The sequence below is a fragment of the Silene latifolia genome, chromosome 2, assembly GCF_048544455.1.
Source record: "Silene latifolia isolate original U9 population chromosome 2, ASM4854445v1, whole genome shotgun sequence".
NCBI classification, from domain to species: domain Eukaryota; kingdom Viridiplantae; phylum Streptophyta; class Magnoliopsida; order Caryophyllales; family Caryophyllaceae; genus Silene; species Silene latifolia.
In genome coordinates, this window is record NC_133527.1 from 197,422,869 (window position 1) to 197,448,689 (window position 25,821).

The following is a 25,821-nucleotide window of genomic DNA, read 5'->3' on the forward strand; positions in this document are numbered from 1 at the left end:
CACATGAATTAGAATAGCATAGTAATTAGAACTTCCTAGGAATTTCATTTTCCTGTTGCGAACCAAACGACCCCTAAAAGTACATAGGGAAAGGGAATTGTGGGGTTAAAGATATTAAAAAAATATAAAAGTGAGTTTTATGGTGGATTTGTGTGGGGTATGAATGACATTTTTTGTAAATATAGATTTTCAATAAGGATAGAAAGGTCTTTTACATGTCCAAATAAGGAAACCTGTAAAGTGGAGTTGAATGGATGGAAATAGAATATTTGTAAAGTGGAGTTGAATGGAGGGAGTATAAATTAGTAATTAAAATGAGCTATTTAATCAATTAGGCACACAAAATCGAGCCAGTGTAACATATAAATGCGGGGTAAAAGCTACCAAAATACTACTCATCATTAGATGAGATTTAATATGGAGGAGAAACTAATACCGATATACTTACTGGTACATACATCTCTTTATTCATTTCATTGCCTTACACAAGTTCCATAATCCAACTTTTTCATTGGTGAAATAAATCCTAAGGGTGTTAAGTTTTTCTTTGCACTTGTTGCAGACTGATGTTTGCAAGAGAACAGGAAATTTTTCAAAGTTGACAATGGATAACTCCAACATAGTTAGCATAGGTAGTTAGTAGTTACACCATATTCCAAAGCCAAATATAGTGAATTGTATTTGTTAAAAACCCAAAATATTATGTTCACCAAATGGTTAAATTACTGAGGTACATTAGAGAAGTCATAATTGGCCATTGGGTCTGATTGTCTGAAAACCTGGGGAAATGCTGATACCCTACCAATTCTGTTCTCTCTATCTATCTGCTGATTGATCTTATTTGCAGAATACTCTTGCTGCCTCCTATGAACACACAACCCTGACATCCACCCTTTGCTTGACGGGCACATGGTCACACGAATCTCCCTTAAACCGCTACTGCCAACCATCTTCTAAAATGGATCACCAAGCTCTTACTTTCAGATCCACAATTAAAATACATGGCACTAGGTCGTTTGACGTATTTCAGTTGCATTACCAGCATCAGAGGCGTTTCACAATTTCTTCACTGGCCCGCTTGTAGTACGTTATCCTACGTATGGCATTTAGTGCTTCTTCAGTGTCCTGTCTATTATATGCTCTTCCAAACAATTCAGTCCACTCTTTCATTTTCTCATGTACCTGAGCCAATTGAGTTGAAAATCATTCAGCTAGGTCCTCAAAAGCTCAACAGTTTGATGTTGTTGTATTACCAGGAAGGAAGAAGCGAGAAATCAAACGATATACCACATTTGCTTGTGCATACATACACACTGTCCTCGCACCTTAAAGAGAGAGTGATCTACTGGCAAACTAACCAAAACTAACAGACCCGAGCTGACTAATCTGAACTGAGACCTGAACAGAATAACACGAAATGACCAGAAAACCAAATTGAGTAGTAGTTGGCATGAACTTTGATGGACACCGTATTAACCCAGTCTGCGATGACCTGAGTACCTGACACGAAATTTGCCCATCCAAAATGACCCAAGATTTACACACAATGACTAAGTTGAGGCTACACCTAAGTTTATCTGCATAACATGGAATAAACCCACTTCGGTTAAAAAAAAAAAAAACACCAAATAACACAACCCAAAATAACCTGACCCCACCCGTAATCACCTGAACCGGCATGCCGCAATAATAACACACCCAAAGCAAAACTTAACCGGAAATGGCCAACCCAACCCAACATGACCTGAAGAGCATAAAATCCCCAATAACTTGACTCTGAATGACCATTTTCGAAGTGCAAAGACAAGTGACAATTATGCAGAAGTACAAGTACATACCAAAGAATCATCTACATATTTCTGCCCAATTATGATTTTAGACTAGTACTTAGTAAACATTACCTGGTTCTGGATCTCTTTTAGAACTTGAGAACTAGTAGCATCTTCAACAGATTCTCTAAGTTCCATAATCTGTAAATGAAAGATAAATGTACTCATATTCTACACTAACCATGCTAAAGCTCAATTGACTAGCTAGAGAAAGACGAAATCAATTAGATATGAGACATTATTTCTTTCTTAGCTATCTGCAGATGGCAAGATATATTGTATAATTTAGATCCTATAACTTTTGATCACCTTTCCGATATTCACTCTGAAAACGGGAAATTAGTAATGGAATCAACCATTTAAGGTTATCCAATAGGGATAAGGGATGAAATTACTTGGGTGGACAAGTTATTTCTATTGATTCAGTCATCAGAAACTCCAAACATACGCCAATGTCACCAGGAAAAACATTTTATGCTATAATTGTTGCTGCCATAATAGATACCACTATGCAGAAGTATTTCAGAACAGAAACTACGAATTAATTTAAGCCTACCGCAGTCGGACAATAACAAAATGGATTAATTGGCAAAACTAGACCCACACTTTGGAGTATGATAATTGTAGGACTCTAAACCAGGAGTCAAGTAAACTTCAACTGAAATAATTTTTTTGGGGAGTATATAATTGATTATTATGAAGCAAGTTTTATTTTGTTTAAAAATCCCCAACGGAATCTCATACTATTTTAAATGGAAAACAACAGTCCTTTGACTGTAAAGTAGCCGCAGGCATTGTTATACAGAGGGAATTTTGCAACACTTCATACACCATCAAAATATTCAACAGAAATATAGAGCGCAAAATCTAGAAGACAAAATGGTTTTTCTGATACTCTGATAGTCAATTAAAAAATGTCGAAAATATAGTGTAGATGAAGGCATGACTAAAATTTTTCTCACCTCATCTAACAAATCTGGATCTGAAACTGTTTGTTCCTCGCCGACATAAACACCATGGAGCTTCATCTGTAATCATAAAATAACAAAAAAACAATATCCAATGTGAGATCCCTTGAGCATTGACATCATATACAAGATATACTACAGTAATGATAATTTGGGAAAACAGCTTCTCATTGGGAGTAAATAGGTGTCATCTAAACATCATATTTGTCTTCAACTGTAGTGTCCAAAGCAAATTCACGGGAGCAGAAACATGGCATCAATTTTCGAAACACAATCTAAAAGGCCAATTGTGTGCTGTAGATGCTCCGTGACTACTTCTTTTAATGAACTATAGAAACATCTAAAAACAATAATACCCACAAATCACAAAGCGAGACCAAGTACTTTCACAGATAATAAAGACAAATGATATGCAAGCCCATGATGACAACTAACAAAAATACTAGAATCTATTAAAGAACCACCATATGCAAACTACTACATCTGATTCTAATATTTCACTCCAAAAACAAAATCTGGCAAAGATCCATAAAACCAAAATAAATACAGTCATTTGTGGTCTATCCATGGCTTTAACCATGCATGTAGAATTAACTTAGAAAACACCACTGTCCTTCTAATGCGAGAATAGCATTTAGAGTCTAATTAGCACTAGTTATTCACCTTGCTTCTATCTTAAAATTATCTTGTAATGCTTGTTCTATTAATGAAAGCTTACCTTTTAGCAAAAAAAAAGGATGATATTCACTTAAAAAAAATTCCAAAATTATGGTTCTACTCACAAGGTATATAGCCCTTAACAAGGAATCATTGAGCGTTCTGTAAGCGTCAATTACACGAGAAGATTGATCAGCCGCATATTCTTTTTCCCTCTGATAACAAAGTAAATGGTATAAGCCAAAACTGGTACCAATCAGTTACAGAAACAAGAAATTACAACGAGGAATAGAGCAAACCTCAGATTTTGAATGAACTAGATCAGGATGCAGTTTCTTTTGCCAATCCTTGTACTTACCTTCCAAATTGGCCTCCCCAATATCAAACTTCTTCTCCCTGTAATGTTTCAATTAGCCAAAATGCCAAAGGTAAACTTAGTAAATTGGCAGTGACGGTGCTATAAGGATGGTAATCATGGCTAGACATAAGAGGGTTCGTACGCTTTCAAAGTAGAATAGACTATACTCTGATACAGTAATTGCTCTACACAGAGGCTTTAGCCGCAAAATTCTTTCGACAAGCTAAGCATACAAAACACTGGAATTTGCTACTACAATGTTCACGTTTTAAAAAACTCACTGACTTTACGGGGAGGAAAACCACCCCATTTGAATGCAATTGATCTAACTTAATTGACATTTGACTGGTAATTGGTAAAAGCCCTTCCAAGGTAATTTTGTTCTGAATGTAACCTTCAGGTTTAATTTTACACCATGACAGCGAAACTCGATTTTTTTTTTACAAAGAACAAGAATTAGCATGAACAATGTGAAGAAATGGTGGGACAACACAGAAGTTTGGACACTCACAAATAGAGGAAATAAAAAGAAGGGTTATCTAAAACTCATTTTCTCAAACATTTCCGAGAAATGTCCTTTAAAATCTCTACTATCAGTGGCGGAACCAGAACTTATTATTAGGGGGCGAGAATTTCCAGGGGGGTGAACTATTAATGGAATACAAAAATTCACAAAAAGTTCACACTTTTAATTACTTATATGCCCCCCTTAATTCCGCCACCGTCTACTATGTGAATTATTTACATCCTACAGTAACTCTAGAGCACAACAAATAAATTCCAATCAATTGTAATTTTTTTTTTTTCATTTAACAACACAATAATTGAACTACAAACAATTAGCTGCAATTACTCCAACAAGATAAAAAAAACAAGTGCATTAAACGCAACGGCAAAATTGAATTTGAATCAAGAGAGAAAAAACTGACAGGCCAAAAATGCGGAAGTAATCATGAGAATGATGAATTGGTTGAATACAACCACAAGAATCGCAAAGAAGAAACAGCTCCGAAGTGGGACCCGAACTACAGTTCCAGCAGCTTCTATTAATGGCTCCGGACGACGTCGTTTGGGAGAAAAAGCGAAAGGATTGGGGGAAAGAGGAATTGAGGAGGAAGTAAGGATTAGAGGTATTGGTGAGATTGTGAGGGATTGAAGATGTATAGGAGAGAGATTGAGGTAAAGATGGGAGAAAGCGAAGGCGATGATAGTGGTCATGGTAATGGTAATGGTAGTGGTTTGTGCAGAGGATTGTCCGCCATAGCTTCAAGCTTTTCATTGTGATTACTGATGCTGCCCAAATGAACATTGTTGATTGATTAAAGAGCATCAAAAGGAGCGACAGTAATGTACTTAGACAGACACCAAGGGATGAAACCCATATATATTGAGAAAAATGAGATAATTAACCAAATAATCAATCTACATTCTACACTAACCCAAGCCAATAATTATATATACAAATTGATAAATAAATTTACAAACTAATAAGAACAAATTTGGGATCTAACAAATTAATCAAACTAATAAGAACAAATTAATTGAATTTGGGGAACAAATTAATGGAATTAATCAAACTAATAACTAATAGCAACAACAAATTAATCGAATTAATAAGATTATAAGAACACATACCGACTAGTCGACTACTGCGAGTGATGAAGTGAGCCGTGACGGCCGATGAGCCAAGGAGGAGGCCGGCGGCAGGTGGTGGTGTCCTGCTGGTATTGTGGACTGGTGATTATTGTCTTATTCTTTGTCTTTGTCTTTGTGTTTATCCATGTTTGTTTTGTTTGGGTTGTGTTTATCGCGGTTTTTTTTTCCACGTGAAGGCACGTGCCCTCACTCCCCCACCCCCGATAGAACTCACAAATCGTACAAAAAAGCAAGATATAAACACAAATTCTCATTGAACACATGACATATCCGTCACACTTGAGTGACGGATACCATTTTACCTCACAAAATATCCACTTTTTCTCTCTCTGCAACACTTTTCATGTGGTTTCCTTTCTCCATTAACCCATTTTGTTACCATTTTAACTCACAAAATATCCGCCACAAATGGTGACCCGTCACAAGGGAAACCAATTGAGATATAAATGTTGGTCATCAAAATACTCTCTAATATAACATTTGACAAAAAAAAAAAAAAAACCTTTTAGCAACGGCGGATTTGGGGGGGAAAGTGAGGGCACATGCCCTCACGTGACGGGAAAAAAAAAAGAAAAAAAAAACTGAAAACCTATGTTTACATATTTAGAGCGCCTATTTCTAGCATGATGATGCTTTTGGTCTGGTGGTAAGAGGTTTATAAACTTCCCTACTCTCGAATTTTTTTTACACAGGACCCCCAATTCTACCGCCGAAAATGGATATTCCCTCTAAAATAATGCACTTGGGCTTGTTGGTATTTGGTTTAGCCGTTTAGGGTTTGTTGATATATTTTTTCTTTACGATTATATTATTATGTATTGACGATGAAAAAAATTTAATGTATAAAAGTTGTCCGCAATTTTTTTTTTGGGGTGTGCCCCCCCTTTAGTCAAATCCTGCATCCACCACTGCCTTTTAGTGAGAGATAGTTCCCCCGATTAAAACTTACCCATCTCGCCTGATTGTTTCGGCTCGCCGGCTGCCTTCTCCTGCAATACCATCCTTCTCGTCGCCGGCGAGCCGAACGTTTTAACCTTTGTTCATCGGGTAGTTCGTTGTTGCAGTTAGAGGGATTTTGTTGTTCATCCGGTTTGTGGCTTTGCTTTTATGGTCGTTCGTGTTTCGATTGAGTGTCGCGATTACCATCTTGTGGTGCGATTACCTTGGAGCGTTTTATCTTCTTTGATTTGCGTCTCTTGCAACACCACCGGTGACATCATTTTCCCTTTTTTGTGCTTCTTTATTGTTAATTAAGTCTTGTGTATAGTTTAATAAGTATCTCTGGTGTCTTTCTTTGATTATCATAGTTTTAATTCTCTGGGTTTTGGGGTATTAATTGGTTAATAATCGTCATTGGTAGACTCAGGTTTATTGGTCTTTCTGGGGTGATTGTCTGAATTGTTAGGTTTTTTGGGTTTTCAAGTTTCACTGGAAGTATGACATCCATAGCCTGTTATCAGAAATTTCTTGAAGATTTTTCTTGTGCTCATGTAAGTGATGGTTTTATGGATGGTGATGGGGAGAAGATGTTAGGCTATCTTATGAATCTCCGGGGGTCACCTTTGCTTAAGGTTAAGGAGCTTAAAGACAGGGGTAATGGTTTCTTTAGACATAATTGTTTTAATAGGACTGCTGCTTGTTACGATGAAGGGTGTAAGCTGCTTAGTTTGAGTATGGGTGTTGTTGGGGGCGAAGATGTTCAGTCGTTATCTGATCTTGCTGTTTCCCTTAATTCTAATCTTGCTGCATGTGCCCTCAAGCTTGAGGAATTCCAAACTACTTTGGACTTGTGCTCTATGATTTTGCACTATTTTCCTCGTAATATTAAGGCTCTTTTTCGTAGGGCGTTAGCATTCATGAAGTTGAAAAGGTTTTCGGAAGCTAAACTTGATCTAGTTGAGGCATTGGGAGTAGAACCTAAGAATAAGGATGTTTTAAGGGAATTGGAAGTTGTAAAAAATCAGCTTCTTATGAAGGAAAATGGAAAAAGAGTGTTGGAGAATACTCCCGCGGTTGATGTGGATAGGACGAAGAAGATTGTTCATGTTTCAGAAACTTGTATGAGTATTAAGGATAGCGAGAAGGTGAAGATGGAGGTGACAGGGACTCAAAATAATCATGGCATGGGAACGGATAAGAGTATAAAGGTTAACGAGAGGGTGGTTGTGGAGATGACAGATGCTCGAAATATTTGTGGCATGGACATGGACACTAGTTTTAAGGCGAATGAGTATGTTTTTGATGAGTCTTCAATGTTGGAGTTCTCCAAAAAGGGTGGAGGAAAGTTCCGGCTAAGGGTCTGTGGTCAATCTTATCAAAAGCTCCTTGAAGGCAAAAAGGTGAGCTTTTATCATAAAAGAGATTTATCAACCATAACAATTCGGATCCTTAACAATGAGATAACAAAGGAAAAAGATATTTCAAAAGTAATGTGTAAGATGAAGAAGAAGAAGGCAAAGAGGAGGAGGAGAAAGAGGAAGTTTAAGGCAATGACACTCATGAACGAAGACATGTCTCCTTTAGATATGAATAATGTTAAGCCTCATGTTCCCGATGCAAGTTTGAGCACGTCCTCCATATGTGACAACGTGATTCCTTCTGACAGTCAAGTCCTCAAAGTGCCGAGCAGCACGGTTGTTTCTCAAGAATCAAGTTTGCCTGTTTCTTCTACAATTGATGACGCTGCTTCAATTTGCACTCACGCTCACTCTGATTCTAATGATCACCGACCTTTCTTATTTTCTGCTTGCTCAAAGAAGGGTAAGATATCGTGTGCCTCTAGTATGTCACGTTGCAGGTACCCTTTTAAACGTCATGAGAATTACAAAAGGAGAATGCTCACTTCTAAGAAGAATTTTAGCCGAGGAGAAGAATCTCCAAAACACAATTTTTCTACTTTTTCTAAAAGTAGATCTTTCACCCATAACTTCCTACGTCCTCGTGACGTAAGTGTGTCTTGTTGTAGGTACTCCTCCGAAGCTCGGTTGATGAAGAAGAGAAAAGAGATGTTTGATCCGTTGGCGAGTTCTGGTCGTCCCCTAAAGAAGTCTACTTTGATTAGCACCCCAACCCTTAGTTTAATTTCTAAGTCGCATAATGTTATAATAAAATCCGACTCCGAGAGTCGGAGATGTATGGTATAAGCTACACTTTTTTTTTTACCGCTGTCAAAAAATAAAATAAAAAAATAAAATAAATGTTGGTCATCAAATTTTAAAATAGTTTCAATTGAAAATTAGGTCTAACGTTTGTCATGAGTTTACCTTGACTTTAATTGTTTGAGATGGTTCGTTTTTTTAACTAGTATGTTAATCGTGCTACACCAAATAAAACTTCCGTTGCAGGATCCCATTGTTTGGACGTAGCCACGCCTCAAAATGATGATCCGGATTGGCTAAGACATCCAAGGAAGAGAGAATTAGATATAATAGGCCATTGGATCAAACCGGGGGGTCGTCTACTAGTGGACTCTTCGGTAGACATACATTTTTATTGTCCGTTATACTTTTAGTTATACATTTCGTGGTTTAGGATCGGTAGGATAGAGTATCAACCCGAACCATTTATCCATTGTAAATATAATAAAAATTTAATTTAGAGAAAATTAGACACCGTCTTGTGTTATCACCGATTGCCACGATTATCTTAGACATTTGAATGAGTTTGTAATTTCGTTTTAGATTTGTACACAATTACCCGAGTGTCTTTAGAAGACGAGCATATTTCTCATTTAGTCAACACAATGTTTTTTCTCTGATCGAAGGATGTTTTTATTCAAGAATTTATTGCTACCTTTTCAATAAATGTGTCTAACTTTTCTACAAAATTGCACAACCTTAAATCATTAACACCACAATATCAAAATTCTTCTCACCATCACATATATTTTGGCCTAATTATAACCTTATATCCACCAACAACCTTAGACATGGTGTACTATAACATGTACAACATAAATAGCAAGTGATGAATTTTAGTCAAGGTCTCAAAGAACGACCGAGGCTCCACATCCACCAACCTTTGCTCATTTATAATCTCGACTTTGACCATGGACTTGCTTAGTGGGCCTAATACTCTACAATACACACTCTCAAACTCATATATGTTCCAAAGGTCTCAGTTAACACCGTCTTTACTTAAGACGTCTCTTAGCACAAGACCTGGTAAAATCGACTCTATCTGAATGATCTGATCCGAACACGATCCGACACCGACTTTGACTTGAACCAAAATTGACCTGACCTAATATAATCCCGACTTGGATGTTTATTGTTGGGACATTGATAGTTATCCAAAAATAACTTGATAATATTTTACCCGAAATTGACTCGACTCGGCATGAACCCGGCCTACTCCTTTTATTTTTGCTTTATTTAAATTGACTACAAATATTGTCTTAATTTAAGACGGTTTTAAACAAGAATTTGTAATAGTCGAAATAGTCAAACTAAATAGAAGTAGTTCATCAATTTGTAACATGCCAAATTAAGAGATCATTAAAGTGGCTAAACCAACCAAACAAAAACCATAGACGTAAAATGAGCAAAAATAGCTAAGTTGGTTGTTTGGAGTAGTGAGTAAGTCGATACATGTTTATTTTACACGTTTGAATGAGAATTGACCCATTAAAAGCCCACCAACTTTGACTAAAACTATTTATGTGTGATGCTTCAATTATATATCATGCTCCTCGTGCATGTTTCCTTTAGCCTATTGAAAAGGGAAAATGACTCATGGAGTCAAAGGCAACGAGCATACACTAGCAAAGTAGCAAGGATAGGAAAAAGAATTGACTAGTGAAAAAAGTTGGAGAAATTTTTATTTTAGCTTTTAAATGGTTGTTTGACTGAGTTGAAATAATAATAATAATAATAATAATAATAATAGATTTGATTAGACACATCAAGTATGTTGTAGGAATCTGTCTTATTGCTCAAAGTAAAGGAATAGATTTGAATGATGTAATAGAACACCTTAATAGTTGAAGTTGTGTAAGCCTTTTTTTGAAGGCTTACTAGGGGATAGATCTTGTAAGATTACTCCTTTATTTTCCCAAATTGGAAGAATAAAAATGGAGATACTTTTTTTTTTCAAAATAATAATAATAATAATAATAATAATGGATAATCTTTAGCCGTCGTTTTGTTCTAGGAGTTCTAATTATCTTTTGACACTTGTATATAAGTGGTGCTAACTGCTAAATACACTCATACTAAATTCTTAAAATGACAAAAGAATGTTGAATTTATAACTGAATCAAAGCAATGACAAAGCTACATGTTATTGATGATATTTTCCGTCTAATTGATAGATCGATTTAATGCAAACCAATTTTGAACACCACTAACACACATAACATCTATGTTCGTATTCTCGGCCATTACTTACTGATTTACTATTAATATTAATTAATAAAAATGATCATGGATTAAGATCTCCGAGTATATGACATTTTATATTATAATTCAGATTATTCCTTTAAACATGTATACATTTTCATTGAAATTTAACTGATATTTTTTTTTATTGTGTAAAGAAAGTTACAATAGCAATATGTTTTCAAAAAATTTAAACTCAAGTCATGCTACCACTATTCGTGACAGATATGAGCATGATCACATGACCCTCAAAGTATATTCCCTAATTGCACTACATGACTTCATCAATTAAGGATAAGAAACAAGTTAAATAATTGAAGCACTAAGCATAATGCCATAATTTTAAGGTATAATTCGTATAAGGGACTTTGATTCCAAATTATATTCCCCTCATAAAGTTTATCCATTTCATACTCTTATAGCATTATACTCCTACGATTTATACCCATCTAAATTGTCGTTATCCATGATGTAAGTGTGAGGCCAATTATTAGCTAAAGTAAGCACACCAATAATTTTGCGCAAATCTCCTTGAATAACTAGACATTTTTCTCGATTATGTAAAATTATCCACCTCATTCTTTTAATTTAATATATAGTTCATGTGATCTCATTCATCGCGTAGGATTAGTATCATAATCCATTAGTTCGGACCACATTTAGCTTAATCTAATTGTAATTTGTTGCTAATTGATTCCACGTGTCGGAGTGTCATTGAAGTTCGGAATAGACCAAATCGTAGGCCCTCTTTGGTTAATTTGACTAATGAAACTCCGACTTATTTGTTGGGTTTGTGCCTTGATTCTGTTAACCGCCGCTTCGAATAACTATGCGGGGTCTATCAATATATGTTATGGGCAGCATCTTGGGCTTTATTAGGTATTTCAGATTAGGTTTAGAAGTATTATATAAACTCTCTAATCCTCTACCTAGCAGATTATCTTATCATACCGTCTCGAATCAGAATCAAAACTCCTCACATATCAATAAAACTCTCTCCCTTCTGCCCTGTGGACGTAGCTAACACACCGTTAGTGAACCACGTAAATCTGTGCGTTTGTCTTTTATTGTTCTTTATTTGTTCTTTCTTGCTTCTGTTATAACATTATGAAATACACAAATTATAGAATGCGATTATAAGTGAACGAGAGCTTTTATATTTAAAGATAAAGAATCGTTGTATAATGGAGTATACAACAGTTCTATATAATATTAATATAGTTGTTTTTTTTAGGAAAATATAGTTTTTTTAATGAAGTGAGTCTTGTATAGTTGACAAACCCAAATTCTTATGCATTATTAATTGGAAACTTAATTAATTGATCTTATATATGAATTATTTTATTCAAGTAGTGTTAAAGCATGCAACTTCAAAGCTTAAAATTTTCATGGGCCGGGTTTGAATCACAAATAAGTACCGAGAAACATGCAACAAACATCAACTGGTTTAATCGTTAAAATTAATAACGACTATATTCACAATATAAGTTCAAATCTAGTCAACATTATACTTGTCCTAGTAGTAACATGCATGCATGGTACTACTATAGACTCTTGTTATCTATGCAATGAGATAGGGTTGTTAGCTAGCTAGCTAGCTAAGCTCATTAGTTGGTCTAGGTCAATTAGTTGGGTAGTTTGAAATAAAATTAACATGTCCATCTCAATTTTACATAGGATTCTAATTTATTTCCCTTGAGATGGCTTGTCATTTATTTCAAATCCCACAAAAAAAAAAGGGAAAAGAGAGACTTTATGACAAAAGCATGAAAGAGAGAGAACCTTCTTAGCTATTGTTACTTGGTATACAAACAAGACATGTGTAGTGGGGTTCGCTACTTCACACATTGGGAGGTTTTTACTATCCTTCACCGATGAAGATGGTGGTGTTTTGCTTTGTTGTATGTGTTTGTGTTCACTCATCAACAAGTCGGGTCATTCGGTCTGAGTCAATTTTGGCTAATCTAGTTAAAATTAGATTAAGTCGGTTAAGAGACCGTTTCACATTAATGTAATGTCAAATATAGCTTATTTCATAACTACTTCTCATATATGATGTCTCATAATAAGTTAATTGTGAAACCGTTCATACAAGAATTGATGACTATCAAGGCTTTCCGAGCCATAATACATGGAGGTACAATTATAGTTGGATCGTGCTATAAATTTCAAAATAAAAACCCAAATAAATCTAAGAAATGAGTGAATATCACTCGAGAACATATTTGAATTATCTGATTCGCAAGGCTATCAAAATCGCAGTATAACCGTATTATAAGGAGGTACAATAAAAGTCGGATCATGCTATAAATTTTGAAATAAAAACTCAAAAGTGCAATTTATCATCATATTCTTAAATAAAATGCATCTCAAATCATAAAAAAAAAGTTTAGCATTTTTGGAGTTTGAATTTGGATGGGCCACATTCATGCATAGAGGATATATTCTTGTTATATGACATAGTAGTCATTATTTTAGAAGCATTAGAGCAGATTTAGGCAGCATATATTCTATAGGAAAGTAGGGGAATATATAGTTAACTTTCTCCTACTTTTATTTACTTGTTTTCTTGGATGATTCCTCGTTGTATGCAATCAAAGTGTCAACATTGACTTGCATGTGCGCCTATTACTATTACATCATCCTACTACCTTTAATCAAGGTCTATAAAATATTTCTGATCTCTAGACTTTTTTTCGGTTTTATATCATTCGGTTTAGTTTGGATTTGAATCAGATGCGATTATTAATTTATCAAGATTATAAAATTCTCCTTTATGAATTATAACATTGTGGTATTTTTAGGGATTGAACTCGAAATTTTTAGTTAAGTTTGAATAATTTTTTATCAGTTGATTCAAATGCTCCTAGGTTCGAGATGATAATATGAGATGATGGCCAACCAGAATTAAGTAAACTGTACAATTAAGATGACTCAAAAGTTACGTTTCTTTTTCTATCATTATTACTCCAATCCTTTTAAACAGTACTTTTGTGTTTGAATCAACTTTACAAATCAAATGATGAAGGCCAATATTAATACTTTGGCCATCGGAATCCCGAAAAATGCTACTCGTACTCTGTATAATAAAAAAAAGAAAAATGTTTCTTAACTTCGAACCTTATTACTTAGTACTCTGTATTTGATTCACTCATTGAGTTACTTCACTTATCCACTACAAGAAAAGGGTCAGTTTGCGACCAATCCTAGAGACTAACGGTAAATTAGTTGCTAATTAGAGACCAATCCACTACAAGAAAAGGGTCAGTTAGTCACTGTAATTAGTTTCTAATTAACAACCATTTAAATATTAGTCTCAAAATTGCATCTAAAGTACTAATTTAGTTTTGAGATGGAACCGCTTCATTTAGACTCACACGTGACACGACCCAGACCCAAATATGGATTAGGGGGTGTTGTTACATCACCTATTACATATGACCTCGTTCATTCTCCTTCTTATGAATGCGACCCAGTCCCACGAATTGATTAAACACTATGAGTGTTTATTTAACCCTTTATAGTGACTTATAAAAGTACATTAAAATGAAAAGGAGTTAAAGATGTAGGACTTAGTACAAGTTTTTTATATAGTGTAAGTGGGGAATTTATTGTACTTTGTGACATAAATAAAATGGGGATTGATTTGCATTCATGTAAAATAGATGCACGCATAGACAACTAAAACCATTCAAAAATAGCAGAAACTTGATTTGGAAACTGCAACTACTAAATTCTGTAGGAAATAGCATACTTACATTTAGTAACAACTTCTACCCAACATTTTCAGTAATTTATTTAAGACCGTTGTATGCTATATACGATAATTTATACTTTCTCTATTACAATCATTTTTATACATTTGATTAAAATATACATAATAACTCATATATTCAACAAATGTACTCCGTATAGAAATACTGATTGGAATGGAAGAAATATTTTTCATCATAACAACATTACAACAGTCTTAAGCATACAAATGCGACAATAGACTCAAAAATACGGAGTATTAAATTTAAGTAATTTTTTTAAAAACCGTCATATGCTATATAAGTATACAACGATTTATTCCTTTATAACAGCCAGCGTTGTACAACAGTCTTATATAACAATTCTATATCAGAAAGCATACAAATGCGACAATACGGAGAACTAATTTTCGGTAATTTGTATCCTTTATAACGACTCTATGGTGTATACAAGTATACAACAGTCTTATACGATAATAAATTTTAAACCAGAAAACATACAAATGGGAAATTAATTCCTCACACGTAACATTACTAAATTAGTCATTACAAACATTAACTTAAAAAAAAGAAACAATTCCAAATTATACGTACTACTAGTACTCTAAAAACTCTCATAAAATCTATCATAATTAGTGCATGCTAATAATAACAACAATAACAATATTTATCTATATATATATATATTTTTTTTTTATATTATATTACCCTGATTTATAATACGTAACTAATTATTAAATTAAAATTAGAATTTCTTAAACAAGAATTTCTATTTTTAACAACCAACATGATGACGACGCATGAAAATAGCTTCCAAATCAGGAGGAACAACAAAGAATTCCCTTTTACCGTTATTACACAACGACTTATTCTTATTATTGCACCTTCCTCCTCCTCCTCCTCCTCCACCGGTCTTTCGCTTACGAGGCGGTGGTGGACATGACAATTTAGCTGGAATTCTTGAACACTCAGCTGTTGGAGTTGTCGGGTGGTACTCAGTTTCAGTACTACTACTACTATTTTCACTGTGGTCCAATGCGGGGCCACTTCCAGTGTATACTGGCTTTAGAGGGCCCCGCATTGGAATCCCAGCGATAACCCAAGTAGTGTTGTTATTATTTCCGCCCATTGCGGATTTTTCCGACGACGAAAATCCCATTTGTTTGGAAAATTTGGGTTCAAGGATAATTTTGATGCAAAAAAAGTGGTAAAAAAGTGTTTTTTTTTGTTGGAGTTTAGAGAGATTTGTAAGCAAGAAAAATGTCAACAAATGAGGACTTTAAAGAGAGTATATAAACGCGGTTTGAATGAAGGGTGGGTTGAACTTTTTAATGCATAAAAATAGAGAGAGAGAAAAGGAACCCGAGGAAAGGAGCAGGAAGCGTAAAGAGTTCTCCCACTTTTAAAGGGTGTTAATTGAGTTTTGTAGACCACGGGAACAGGTTAATCAGGTCGGGTTTATGTTAGCCAGGTCGGATGGATTATTTTTGTGTTTGTAAGAATTTGGGTTATTTTAAATTCGAGTTATTTTACGGTATGTTATTATCAAATTTAGGAATAATGATAAATTTGTAACAATAAATATATAAGTTGGGTCGGATTATAGCCTTATAGGTCATGCTCAGGTCTTCAATTTATGTGTCGAATCGGATTATTTGGGTCTGCTTAATTTTACCAGGTCTTGCTCAGGTCTTCAATGACTAAATATCATAGTGATATTTAGTCATAGTGTCATTGAAGTAGATTATGAATTCTTTAATTTAGATTAGAATTCAAAAGAACCATAATTAGATTAGTAAAAGTATTTTACGAAATTGTGAATATGATAAACCATTTCAACTGGTATAATATCTAACCGTTTTAAGTGAATATCGTGTCTAAGACTAACGAATCTGAATCGAATTCAAAACAAATGGTCCTTTTAATACCACTTGTGGTACCGATTGTAAATGTGGACCAAACTCCCATTATTCTTGGTTAAAAAAATTGCAAAAATGAGGGTAAAAAAGGGTATAGAGGTGCCCGTGAATTCAGCTGACTAAAGGGCAGAGAAATGAAGTGGTAAATAAAATTTCCCATATCCGTCTGACCGTCTCTAAGATGACATGTCCGTCTAGTATAATAAAACTGATTAAATGGATGAAACTATGAGACAAAAATCAAAATGTAAGAAATGACGAATTCTCGTCTCATTCACCTTTATGACTTTATGTGATAATACTTAATCTACTTTACACTTAAGACAGATATAACCGTTTTAACAAAAATCGTTTGATAAATGTAGGTCGAGCCGATTGACTAGGGAAATATTGGCGGCATAGTTTAAGGGGGGAATGCAGCGGGATCTTCAACAGCTCTATGTACAATGCAAAAACTTGCCTTTCTTTCAGCTAGCTCGTTTATCTCAAAGTTTGTTGCATTTCTCAATAAAGAAGCTTACATTCTTTCTATATTGGATCTAGTATGTATCTTGGTCTTGGGATTGTTATTTTGTGTAAATTAATTTATCCAACTTGATCACGTACATTGTTGTAACACAAAATCTCGTTGAAGACGGCACGTATCCGTCACTTTGGAGTGACGGATATCATTTCCTCTCACAAATGACCCAAATAGAGGAGAGAGGGAAGCACATGGGAGTGCCCCCGTCTTGTCCCCCCTATCCATTTTGTGAGTGGTATTACCCGTCGCTTACTCCGACCCATCTTCAGCAAGACTAACTGTTGTTATAAATTGTGTTAAGATTTGATACAATTTGATAACACAAATTCTCATTATCCGTCTATAATTATAGACGAATAACGTCTCTCTCGTAAATTAAAGTGCGTAGTGCAAGTGGGTGGGAGATGGATACCTCCACTTGCACTACCCACTTTAATTTGTGAGATGGACATTATCCGTCAATAGCTATAGACAGACGGATAGTGTCCGTCTATAATGAGATGGACTGATTTGATAAATAATCAATAGTGTTTGTATAATTGTATGCGATAAATCAGTCTCCATCGAAATTTGGATAATCGTGAAAAAAAAGATCAATACTTGTTATTTGGGCTGAAATTGAATAGAGTTATTTCTCAAGAGACCCCGAACACGTGGAATAAAAATCGAGAGAAAAAAACATGTCTTGGTACGACTTTCCGAACTGCTCAAATTGAAGTGTATGTATGAAACACGGTTTCGGGATTCTAGTATTCCAGAACATAAGTGTTCGGAAATCACGGAACCTCGGGAGCGGCTGCACAAATTCTGAGGAGTGATATAAGACATTTGAGGATGCCAATATGCGACAAACCAGCCTCAGCCGAAACTCTAATAGTCGTGAAAATGCAGTTATACTTGTTATTTAAGGCCGAATTCGAATTAGGTAAATCATGAAGCGACCTCAAACACGATGTAGAAAAACGGGAGAAAAAGCAACTTGGTCCGATATGACCTCCCGAACGGCCCAAGTTAAAGTGTATAACACACGGTTTTCGGAGGTTTCGTGGTACCAGAGCAAAAATGTCCGCAAATCGAACGGAGGGTTCCTCGAGTAAGATAAAGAGGTCACACAAATTTTGAGGATCAACAATGGTTATTTAAGGGTGCCGGTATGCAATACACCATCCTTTGTCGAAACTCGAAAATAAGATAAATGAGTAAAGCAATGTATACTTGTTTTTGGGCATGAAATCGGATAAGGTCCCCTCAGGCCTCAACCGACCCGAGACACATACTAGAAACCCCGGTAGAAAAAGAAACGTGGCCTGGTACAACCTCCCGAACGTACGACTCAAATTGAAGTGAATACACGGTATACTAAGATTTCGGGGTCACAAAGCAAAAATGTCTAGAAATTGCATGAAGGTTACTTGGGTTAGGTAAAGCGGTTACACAAATTTTAAGTAGCAACTGAGGACATTTGAGAGTGTATGTATGCGATAAACCATGCTCGGCAGAAAATCGGATAATCTTGAAAGATGAATTAATACTTGTTATTTGGGCTTAAATCGAATAGGGTAACTCCTAAAGCAACCCAGGACTCATGATAGCTAAACCGGGAGAAAAAGAAAAGTGACCCAGTACGACCTCTCGAACGGCTCAAATTGAAGTGTATAATACACGGTTTTTGAGATTTCAGGGTCCCAAAACAAAAATGTCCGAAAATCACACGGACGGTTCATTGGGTTAGATAAAGTGGCCCATAAATTTTGAGGAGCAACGAAGTACATTTGAGAGTTCCGATATACGATAAACCGACGTCTGTCGAAACTCGAACAATCATGAAAAATAGATTAATACTTATTATTTGGGTCTAAACTCTTAAAGCGATCTCAGACACATGGTAGAAGATCAATAGAAAAAGAAATGTGGTCCGCTACGATTTCCCAAACCGCTCAAATTGAAGTGTATAGTACACGATTTTCAGAGACTCCGGGGTCTCGGAACAAAAATATTCGAAAATTGAACAGAAGCTTATTCGAGTCAGATAAAAAAACCATGCAAATTTTTAGTAGCAACAATGGTTATTTAAGGGAGTCAGCTTGTTATAAACCAGCATAGCTTGAAATCGGTTAATCATGTGAAAGATGACCCAAATCGAGAGATTATATAGTACTCTATGATTTACCCGCATAAATCATAAGTCTAGTTTTTCAATAGTAGTAAAAAAATTTCTTGTTACATGGCAAGTACACAAGTGTACAACTAACTACAAGTATAACTTTAGCAATCCATTTTTCTCAATTGTTGAAACTAGACTTAAGTCTTAAAGTCTAGTCTGTGACATAGTGACATTTCAAGAGTGTAACAAAACTGTCGGGAAAACAAGGACAAAAATATAGGCTTAGTTAGTTGAAACTAGAAAAACTCTAAAGAAAGTATCTTAGTTAAAATTGCACATTATATCCATGGTGCATCACTGCATCTCATTTATTCTCCATACGTGACATTGCATTCATTTCTTACTGTCCTTCCTATTTTCAAACTCTACTTTTGGCCCATCCTTCTCCTACCCTTTCGTCCTCTATTTATTACCTTTCGAATGGCTCTTTGAAGAGGAGTCGGTTTTTAATAGGACCGTCTTATGGTATATGACAGGTTCAATGAGTTTCGTGGCTTCGTTAGTAATACCAATAGATGAGAATCATAGACTAATTATAAAGTTATGCTCTAGTTAACTTATTATAAAGTTGTTGTACACTGTACAATAATCTAATTCTGAGTTTTGAAATGCTTATATAAATATGCATTCTTTCTGAATTTTAGAACTAGGAATATAGTGCAAACTTATATTTAAGGGCGGAGCTAGAAATTTAGTCTTATAAAATTATACTCGGACATCTTTTCTTTCGTTTAATAAAAAGTGTAAATATCGATATAAATATAATGAGGCGTGATGGTGGTGGTCAGAACTATAGGTTTATTTTACCATAAAGCCGTAATGGTTTTCTAAATCACCGTATAAAAATTCATCAAAAGCATTAAATAAGGTTGGGGAGCGAAAGTAGCATGGTTTCGCAAGCCTCATTTTTGCGATTTTAGGTACATTCTGTTGAATTGCAACGTTGGTTGATTATATATGTAAGAAGTATTTTAATGAAATATTGCAATTCAGGATCCGATGCTTTTCCGAGTTTCAGTTACTGATGCAAAGCTGCAGGAAATATTAAGGAGGAATATCTGCAGCATAAAAAAACAGATGTAATTCAGGATATAGAAGTAGAACCTGAAAAATAAGAATCCAAGAGAAAAGACAGGCAAAAAAGATGGCACAACTGAAAAAATTAAAATCTATACTATGAATCAGAAACACTAAGCAACATGTCACTACCACTTACTTAAACAAAGGAAACACAAAATGCCTTGTTGCCCCCACAGCTTGAGGAATATATTTTAATACTATGCTAATTTATTTTTTTTTATTTTTTTTTTTTTTTTTTTTTTTTACGTTTACACGGTTTGGTTTAGTCAGGATTCCAACTTAAACCCGAAATCTTAAAAATTTGCCACATCAGGACGTGTTTTTTTTTTTTTTTCTTAAAGAAAAATCGAGGTTTGTATAAAGAGGCAGCTCTGGCAGAGATGCCAAGTGCTAAGTATATGAAGCAGAGACATTCAAAGACAGGTTCACATGCCATGTACTGTACTATAAATTCGATTATGGTGGGAAAATGAGGGATGAGGAAAGGAAGTGGCATTAAATTTGTCGCGAAATTGTTCAAAGGACTTACAATTGTGATTTCTATCATGTAAATATATTGGCTAGACATAGACTTGTGTATGCATCGTCTCTTTCGAAGTACATATGAACTTACATTCAAGTTTCAGAGATCCTACAGCCTCGAGGAAGTATAGACGGATAGTAGTCCTCAAGGAATAGCATTCAGTATTTGCATCACTCTTTTGCTGGCACCATCAATCAAGAAATGAGCTCGAGTCATGTTTAAAACAAAGCTGATTAAATTATCGGTCTTTAAAACCGTCTCACTTCAAACTACAATTGTTTTCCTTCCTTCTTTCTGGAGCAATTTGTCTCCTCTCAATGAATTCACCAACTAAACCCTCAATTAATTGTGCTTTTATACATTTTATCAATCATAAAGCAGTTATTCTCATGTAAGATCGTCTGTGTATTTATTAATAAATCCGTTTTACAAACTTCTGGTATAACTTATAAGTCCGTCTTACACAATCATAAAACTGCGCAGTTATGCAATTCAAGCATCCATTTAATTCAGTGACCAGTAATTTCATATTAGCTCAAATGGGCAATCAGCAAATCCATGATATTCTAATTTTTAATATCAAAGAATTGCAAATTAAAGATCAAAACTTTTGATCACAAAAATACTACCATCAGTCAATTAATCATGGAAAGAACAGTAAATATGGATACAGAAATCACTGAATTTCATTAATTTATTTACTAGCATGAATTTTTCCAGGAGTTCAAATTAGATACCCGAGGAATTTTAGTTGGAGACTTGGGCGTGTTGGGTTAACCGTTTAAGTCAAGTTGTGGATTGGGAATATTATGGTCTATGGACCAGAGATGTAAATTGATCCAGTATTTGACCCGTCGTAATTATACGAGTATATTAAATAAGAATTTGTGAATTTAATTTGTTTTTCCACCGGGTGACAATGGTTATGTGGAAAAATTCGGAGGTGCTGAATACTATACCTAGATTAGTCGGTAAATTTTAACGAGTTCAAAATTTTTAGAGAGAATTTAACCTGTGAGGTTGCTATTAAGCATTGTTGAGTCAGAGTTTGTTACCTAACAACAAAATGGTCATGAAATATAAATAAAGGGGTACGGAAGACTGGTCTCTCAATAAGTTATTGAAAGACCGTCTCTCCCAAGTTTTAGTGTTAAAATTTTTATGGATTTTATATGCGTGGTTTGAGCTATCAGCCTATCACGTATTTTGGTAGAGTTTAGACTATGTTCTTTCTAGCTTAATTTTAGTTTATTTAATTTCAATTCAATTCATCTCTTTACAAATTACTCCCTCTGTGTCCCGATCAATTGTTGTCCTTTGGTTTTGACACAAAGACCAAGGAAAGAGGAATGAGCCGATTACTAATTGACAAGTGTGAAATGTGAATGATCAAATTGCTCATCGAATTCATTCTTATAAAATAGAAAGGACAACAGCTCATTGAGACACCGCACACCCCAATATGTAAAAAGACAACAAATGACCGTGAGAAAGAGAGTAACACTTAATTCAGTTCAGTTTAATTCAGCTCTATTCAGTAAAAAACATGACCTATTCTATGTTCAATTGATGAGAAGGTAAGGACTGACCTAAAATCTTTAAATTAGATTAATTGATTACACACTTAAACTCTTTTCAATATAGTGAAAGTAAATCTATAAAATACTATTAAAAGGCTAGCCTAAAAATGCCACATAGACAATGCCACATAGGATGAAAAAAAACCACATACACAATAACAATATGACTTGGCAAACTAATATGACATGCATTATCAATTTATTATTATATTGCATTAATTTAATTCACTTATTTTCTTTAAAAATCCATTCATATTCCATTAGTTTTAAATTTAATTAACTAAAAAAAATTATAATAAAAAATACGCTTTAACTATAAGTTAATAATTTCAAGATGTTTCATATGAAGTAGTATTATATGTATTCGAAATAAAAAAACTGAATATATAAGAAATTAAGAACGTAAAAGAATAAATGAAGTTAAAAAAAAATTGTATTGTCACTAATTCACTACTGTTTTTTTTTTGAAAGGCATTAATTCACTATTGTTATTACTAGAAAAAAAACAATAATATACCATAACTTTGTTGTATATAGAAGATGTTTTACAGAACTAATTAATCAACAAATGAGTATTAAAGATCATATAAAATATTTTCTTAGGAAAATATAAAATATTTGAAAAATAAATATTTATTTAATTTAAGTAACTTACATACAAATTTTATAAATACTTAACTAAAATTATAGACTAATAATAGAATTTTAAAAGGGTAGTAAAATTATTTCACGTAAAGGATAAGGTTATATAAAAAAAACACAGATTGCGTTGTTTAACAATATATTTAGTAAGTAAACAAACATAATTATATTTATAATTTTGTGTTCATGGTGAATTTAAACGAAACCTTCTCCATTCCACTTTTATTGTTTAATTATCCTTTAAAATTTATTCCAAATTAATTGTTTTTTCGAAATCTATACAATAATATAAAAAGCCTAGATTGAGTAGCTAATAGAAAGACACGTGACGTAATACAAGTTATACAATAACATAAAAATGCTAGATTGAGTAGTTACAATTATATGCTAGATCAAAAATTAATGAAAAAATAAATTAAAAACAAAATACAAAAAGACAAAGTAGTAATCAATATATTATAATCATTTATCCTACGTAAACTTTCATCTTCCAAACATTACTCTATTTTATAATTACAATTTATACCTCTTTAATACCAAACTTTTCATATTCCATAATTATGAGACCATCAACAAATTTTTCCTATAAAATAAGATTAGTAGATGAGAATCTAGCTTACCTATTTGTTTTCATATGATTGAACTTTTTTAAAAAAAAAACTATCTTTCTTTTGTGGTGAAATGAACGAGAAATGAAGATGTTCCGGGTGTAATTCCAGAGCAAGTATCGTTACCACCCGTGGCTTGTAGAGTAATGTCTTTGGTTGGATTCTTCTTGTCCTTATCGTTCCTCTCGGCCTCTCCTGCAACAATGAACGAACTGAGGGCTTGGCTTTGTGCCAAGCGTACTCACTCCGACGCTCAAGTCAGTAAACTCAAAGGATTAAGTTGTGTTGCTTGGCTAGGTATGTATTGTAGAGAGATGAGGGAGATATTACAGGATGAATAGTGTATTTAGGTTAAGTTGTGGGATCCTTTCCTCAATGAAGGTTGAGGAGTATATATAGGCTTTCACCTTTTGTCACGTAGTGACCAAGTGGCCAAGTGGCGATCGGTGGAAAGACCGTTCTACCCTCACCGATGGACCTACGGCAGCCGGCCGAGGGTCTTGGATGTGAGTACGCGGATATGTGCCCCATTTGGCGGGTTGCCATGCCGATACCACAGCTAGCGAGCCGATGGGCCGCATCGGCTAAGCGGTCTAAGTCGTTGACTTCTTGTGGATATCTTTGACCTCGTTCAATATGTTGACTTGGTCGCGGTGCGAGAATATGCCCCATCAATTTGCCCCAGCGTAGTCTATGCCGTGGTATGGGCTCCGATGTATATTGAGCGTATATTCTGCGGAGTAAGTTTCGAAAATCTCTCTGTACCGGCGTCTTCTTGTTAGGCCGTACCATATACCATATCCCCCCTCCGCATGGATGCGTGAAGGGTATCCGATGTGGAAAAGAATCAAGACGCTGGCCGAGATCGGGTGAGGGTCTTAGGTTGATTTTGATATGCCCCCCCGTGCTCCCTGGCTTGGTTGATCGGTGGCGGCGGAGACTAGGTACCTACATATTTGTTTGCGGGAGATGAACAGTCGAAGAGATGTGGATAGGCGTGTTGAAGACGTTTGGTCACTGTTGCATTGATTGACATTCAACTGTTGCGACGATTGACATTCCGCGGTCGCATGCTTGACACGTGTGTGTTCGCTGATTGGTTGACGCTTCATGGGCTGTGCCCTGATTGGTCCTTCTTCATGGGCTTTTCTCTATAAATAGGGTAGTTATTCCGTGATTTTGGCCTCCATTTTATTTTCGAAAATTTTTCTCTAAAATCTTCATCTCTCCAAACTTTCAAGGGTTTTCTTCTTCTTAATCTTCGGAGTATTTGATCCGGCGTGTGTTTTTCTTTAAGGTAAACAAGCAAACTTTTTATTTTTTTCTTGCTAGTAATCTCTGTGAATCATGTCTTCTGCTGATGCTGGGGTTGGTACTTCTGCGGCGGGGAGTTCCCCGTCGCGTTTTGATGAGGAGGAGGTGCGGAGGCCGTTCCGCTAAGGTTTGGGGGCCCTAGGTCTCCTTCCCCCCTTGGTGAGATGCCTCTCCTGGAGGAGTTGGTAGATGGGGATGAGGATGAGGGGGCTCCTGGTGACGGTGGGAGGAGGGCTACTCCGGATCGTGGTGAGGGGGCTCCCGTTGGTGGTGGGAGGAGGGCTATTCCAGACCATGGTGAGGCCTGCACGACTGGCCTTGACCGTGCCTGGACAAATAAATTCGCAAGCAGCTCCGGGGAAACTCTTTTCGGAGATCACTTCTTCCTTGGTGAGGGGTATAAAATTGTTTACCCTCAGGAGGGTCAGGCGGTCTGCTGTCCTCCCCCGGGTCATATCGGCGTGTACATTAGGCAATTGGAGTACGGGCTCCGGTTTCCTTTGAACGAACACGTCGTGCCCATCATCAGAGCGATGAATCTTGCCGTGGCCCAACTGCATCCGTTGGCCGTGAGGACAATAATCGGCTTTGTGTGGCTCTGTCTCTATAAAGGGGAGGTCCCTACGGTCGACTTATTCCGCCGACTTCATAGTCTTCGGCCGTCGTTCGCCCGACGGGTGGGGTGGTACAGCGTGCAGACGGAGCCGGGATATGTCTCCGTAAACAAGCTTACTTCTTGTAAGGGCGGCAAGAGCGATGGGTGTATGTCAAAGTCTTGGGATGACTACCCGTTGCCTCGGTCTTTTCGGGGCCCCGTTCATTTACGGTGTGAGACCCGGGAAGAGTATGAGAAATACGTCTCCCGGGGTA

At 35.6% G+C, this 25,821-nt stretch overlaps 2 protein-coding genes across 4 annotated transcripts; both read right to left on the reverse strand.

Annotated features, from left to right (window-relative positions):
• Positions 1-588: 588 nt before the first annotated feature.
• LOC141644306 (iron-sulfur cluster co-chaperone protein HscB homolog) lies at positions 589-5,673 on the reverse strand. 3 transcript variants are annotated; one of them, XR_012543993.1, is made up of 8 exons: positions 5,448-5,673; positions 4,742-5,105; positions 3,754-3,850; positions 3,580-3,669; positions 2,792-2,857; positions 1,902-1,970; positions 1,288-1,398; positions 1,073-1,182 (listed from the first exon to the last, which is right to left on the reverse strand). XR_012543993.1 is itself a non-coding variant. In XM_074453799.1 (7 exons), the coding sequence occupies exons 2-7, from the start codon at positions 5,089-5,091 to the stop codon at positions 1,045-1,047; spliced, it is 810 nt and encodes a 269-aa protein (XP_074309900.1). In that variant the 5' UTR covers positions 5,092-5,105; positions 5,448-5,673; the 3' UTR covers positions 589-1,044. The 3 variants fall into 3 exon arrangements, 2 of the variants coding, with proteins under 2 accessions (XP_074309900.1, XP_074309901.1); XM_074453799.1 differs by lacking the exon at positions 1,288-1,398 and having other exon boundaries at positions 589-1,182; XM_074453800.1 differs by lacking the exons at positions 1,288-1,398; positions 3,580-3,669 and having other exon boundaries at positions 589-1,182; positions 5,448-5,665.
• A 9,700-nt stretch (positions 5,674-15,373) lies between these two features.
• Positions 15,374-15,757, reverse strand: LOC141641933 (cyclin-dependent protein kinase inhibitor SMR6-like). Its single transcript, XM_074450574.1, has one exon. It carries the CDS (start codon positions 15,755-15,757, stop codon positions 15,374-15,376), a length of 384 nt encoding a protein of 127 aa, XP_074306675.1.
• Between the last annotated feature and the right edge of the window lie 10,064 nt (positions 15,758-25,821).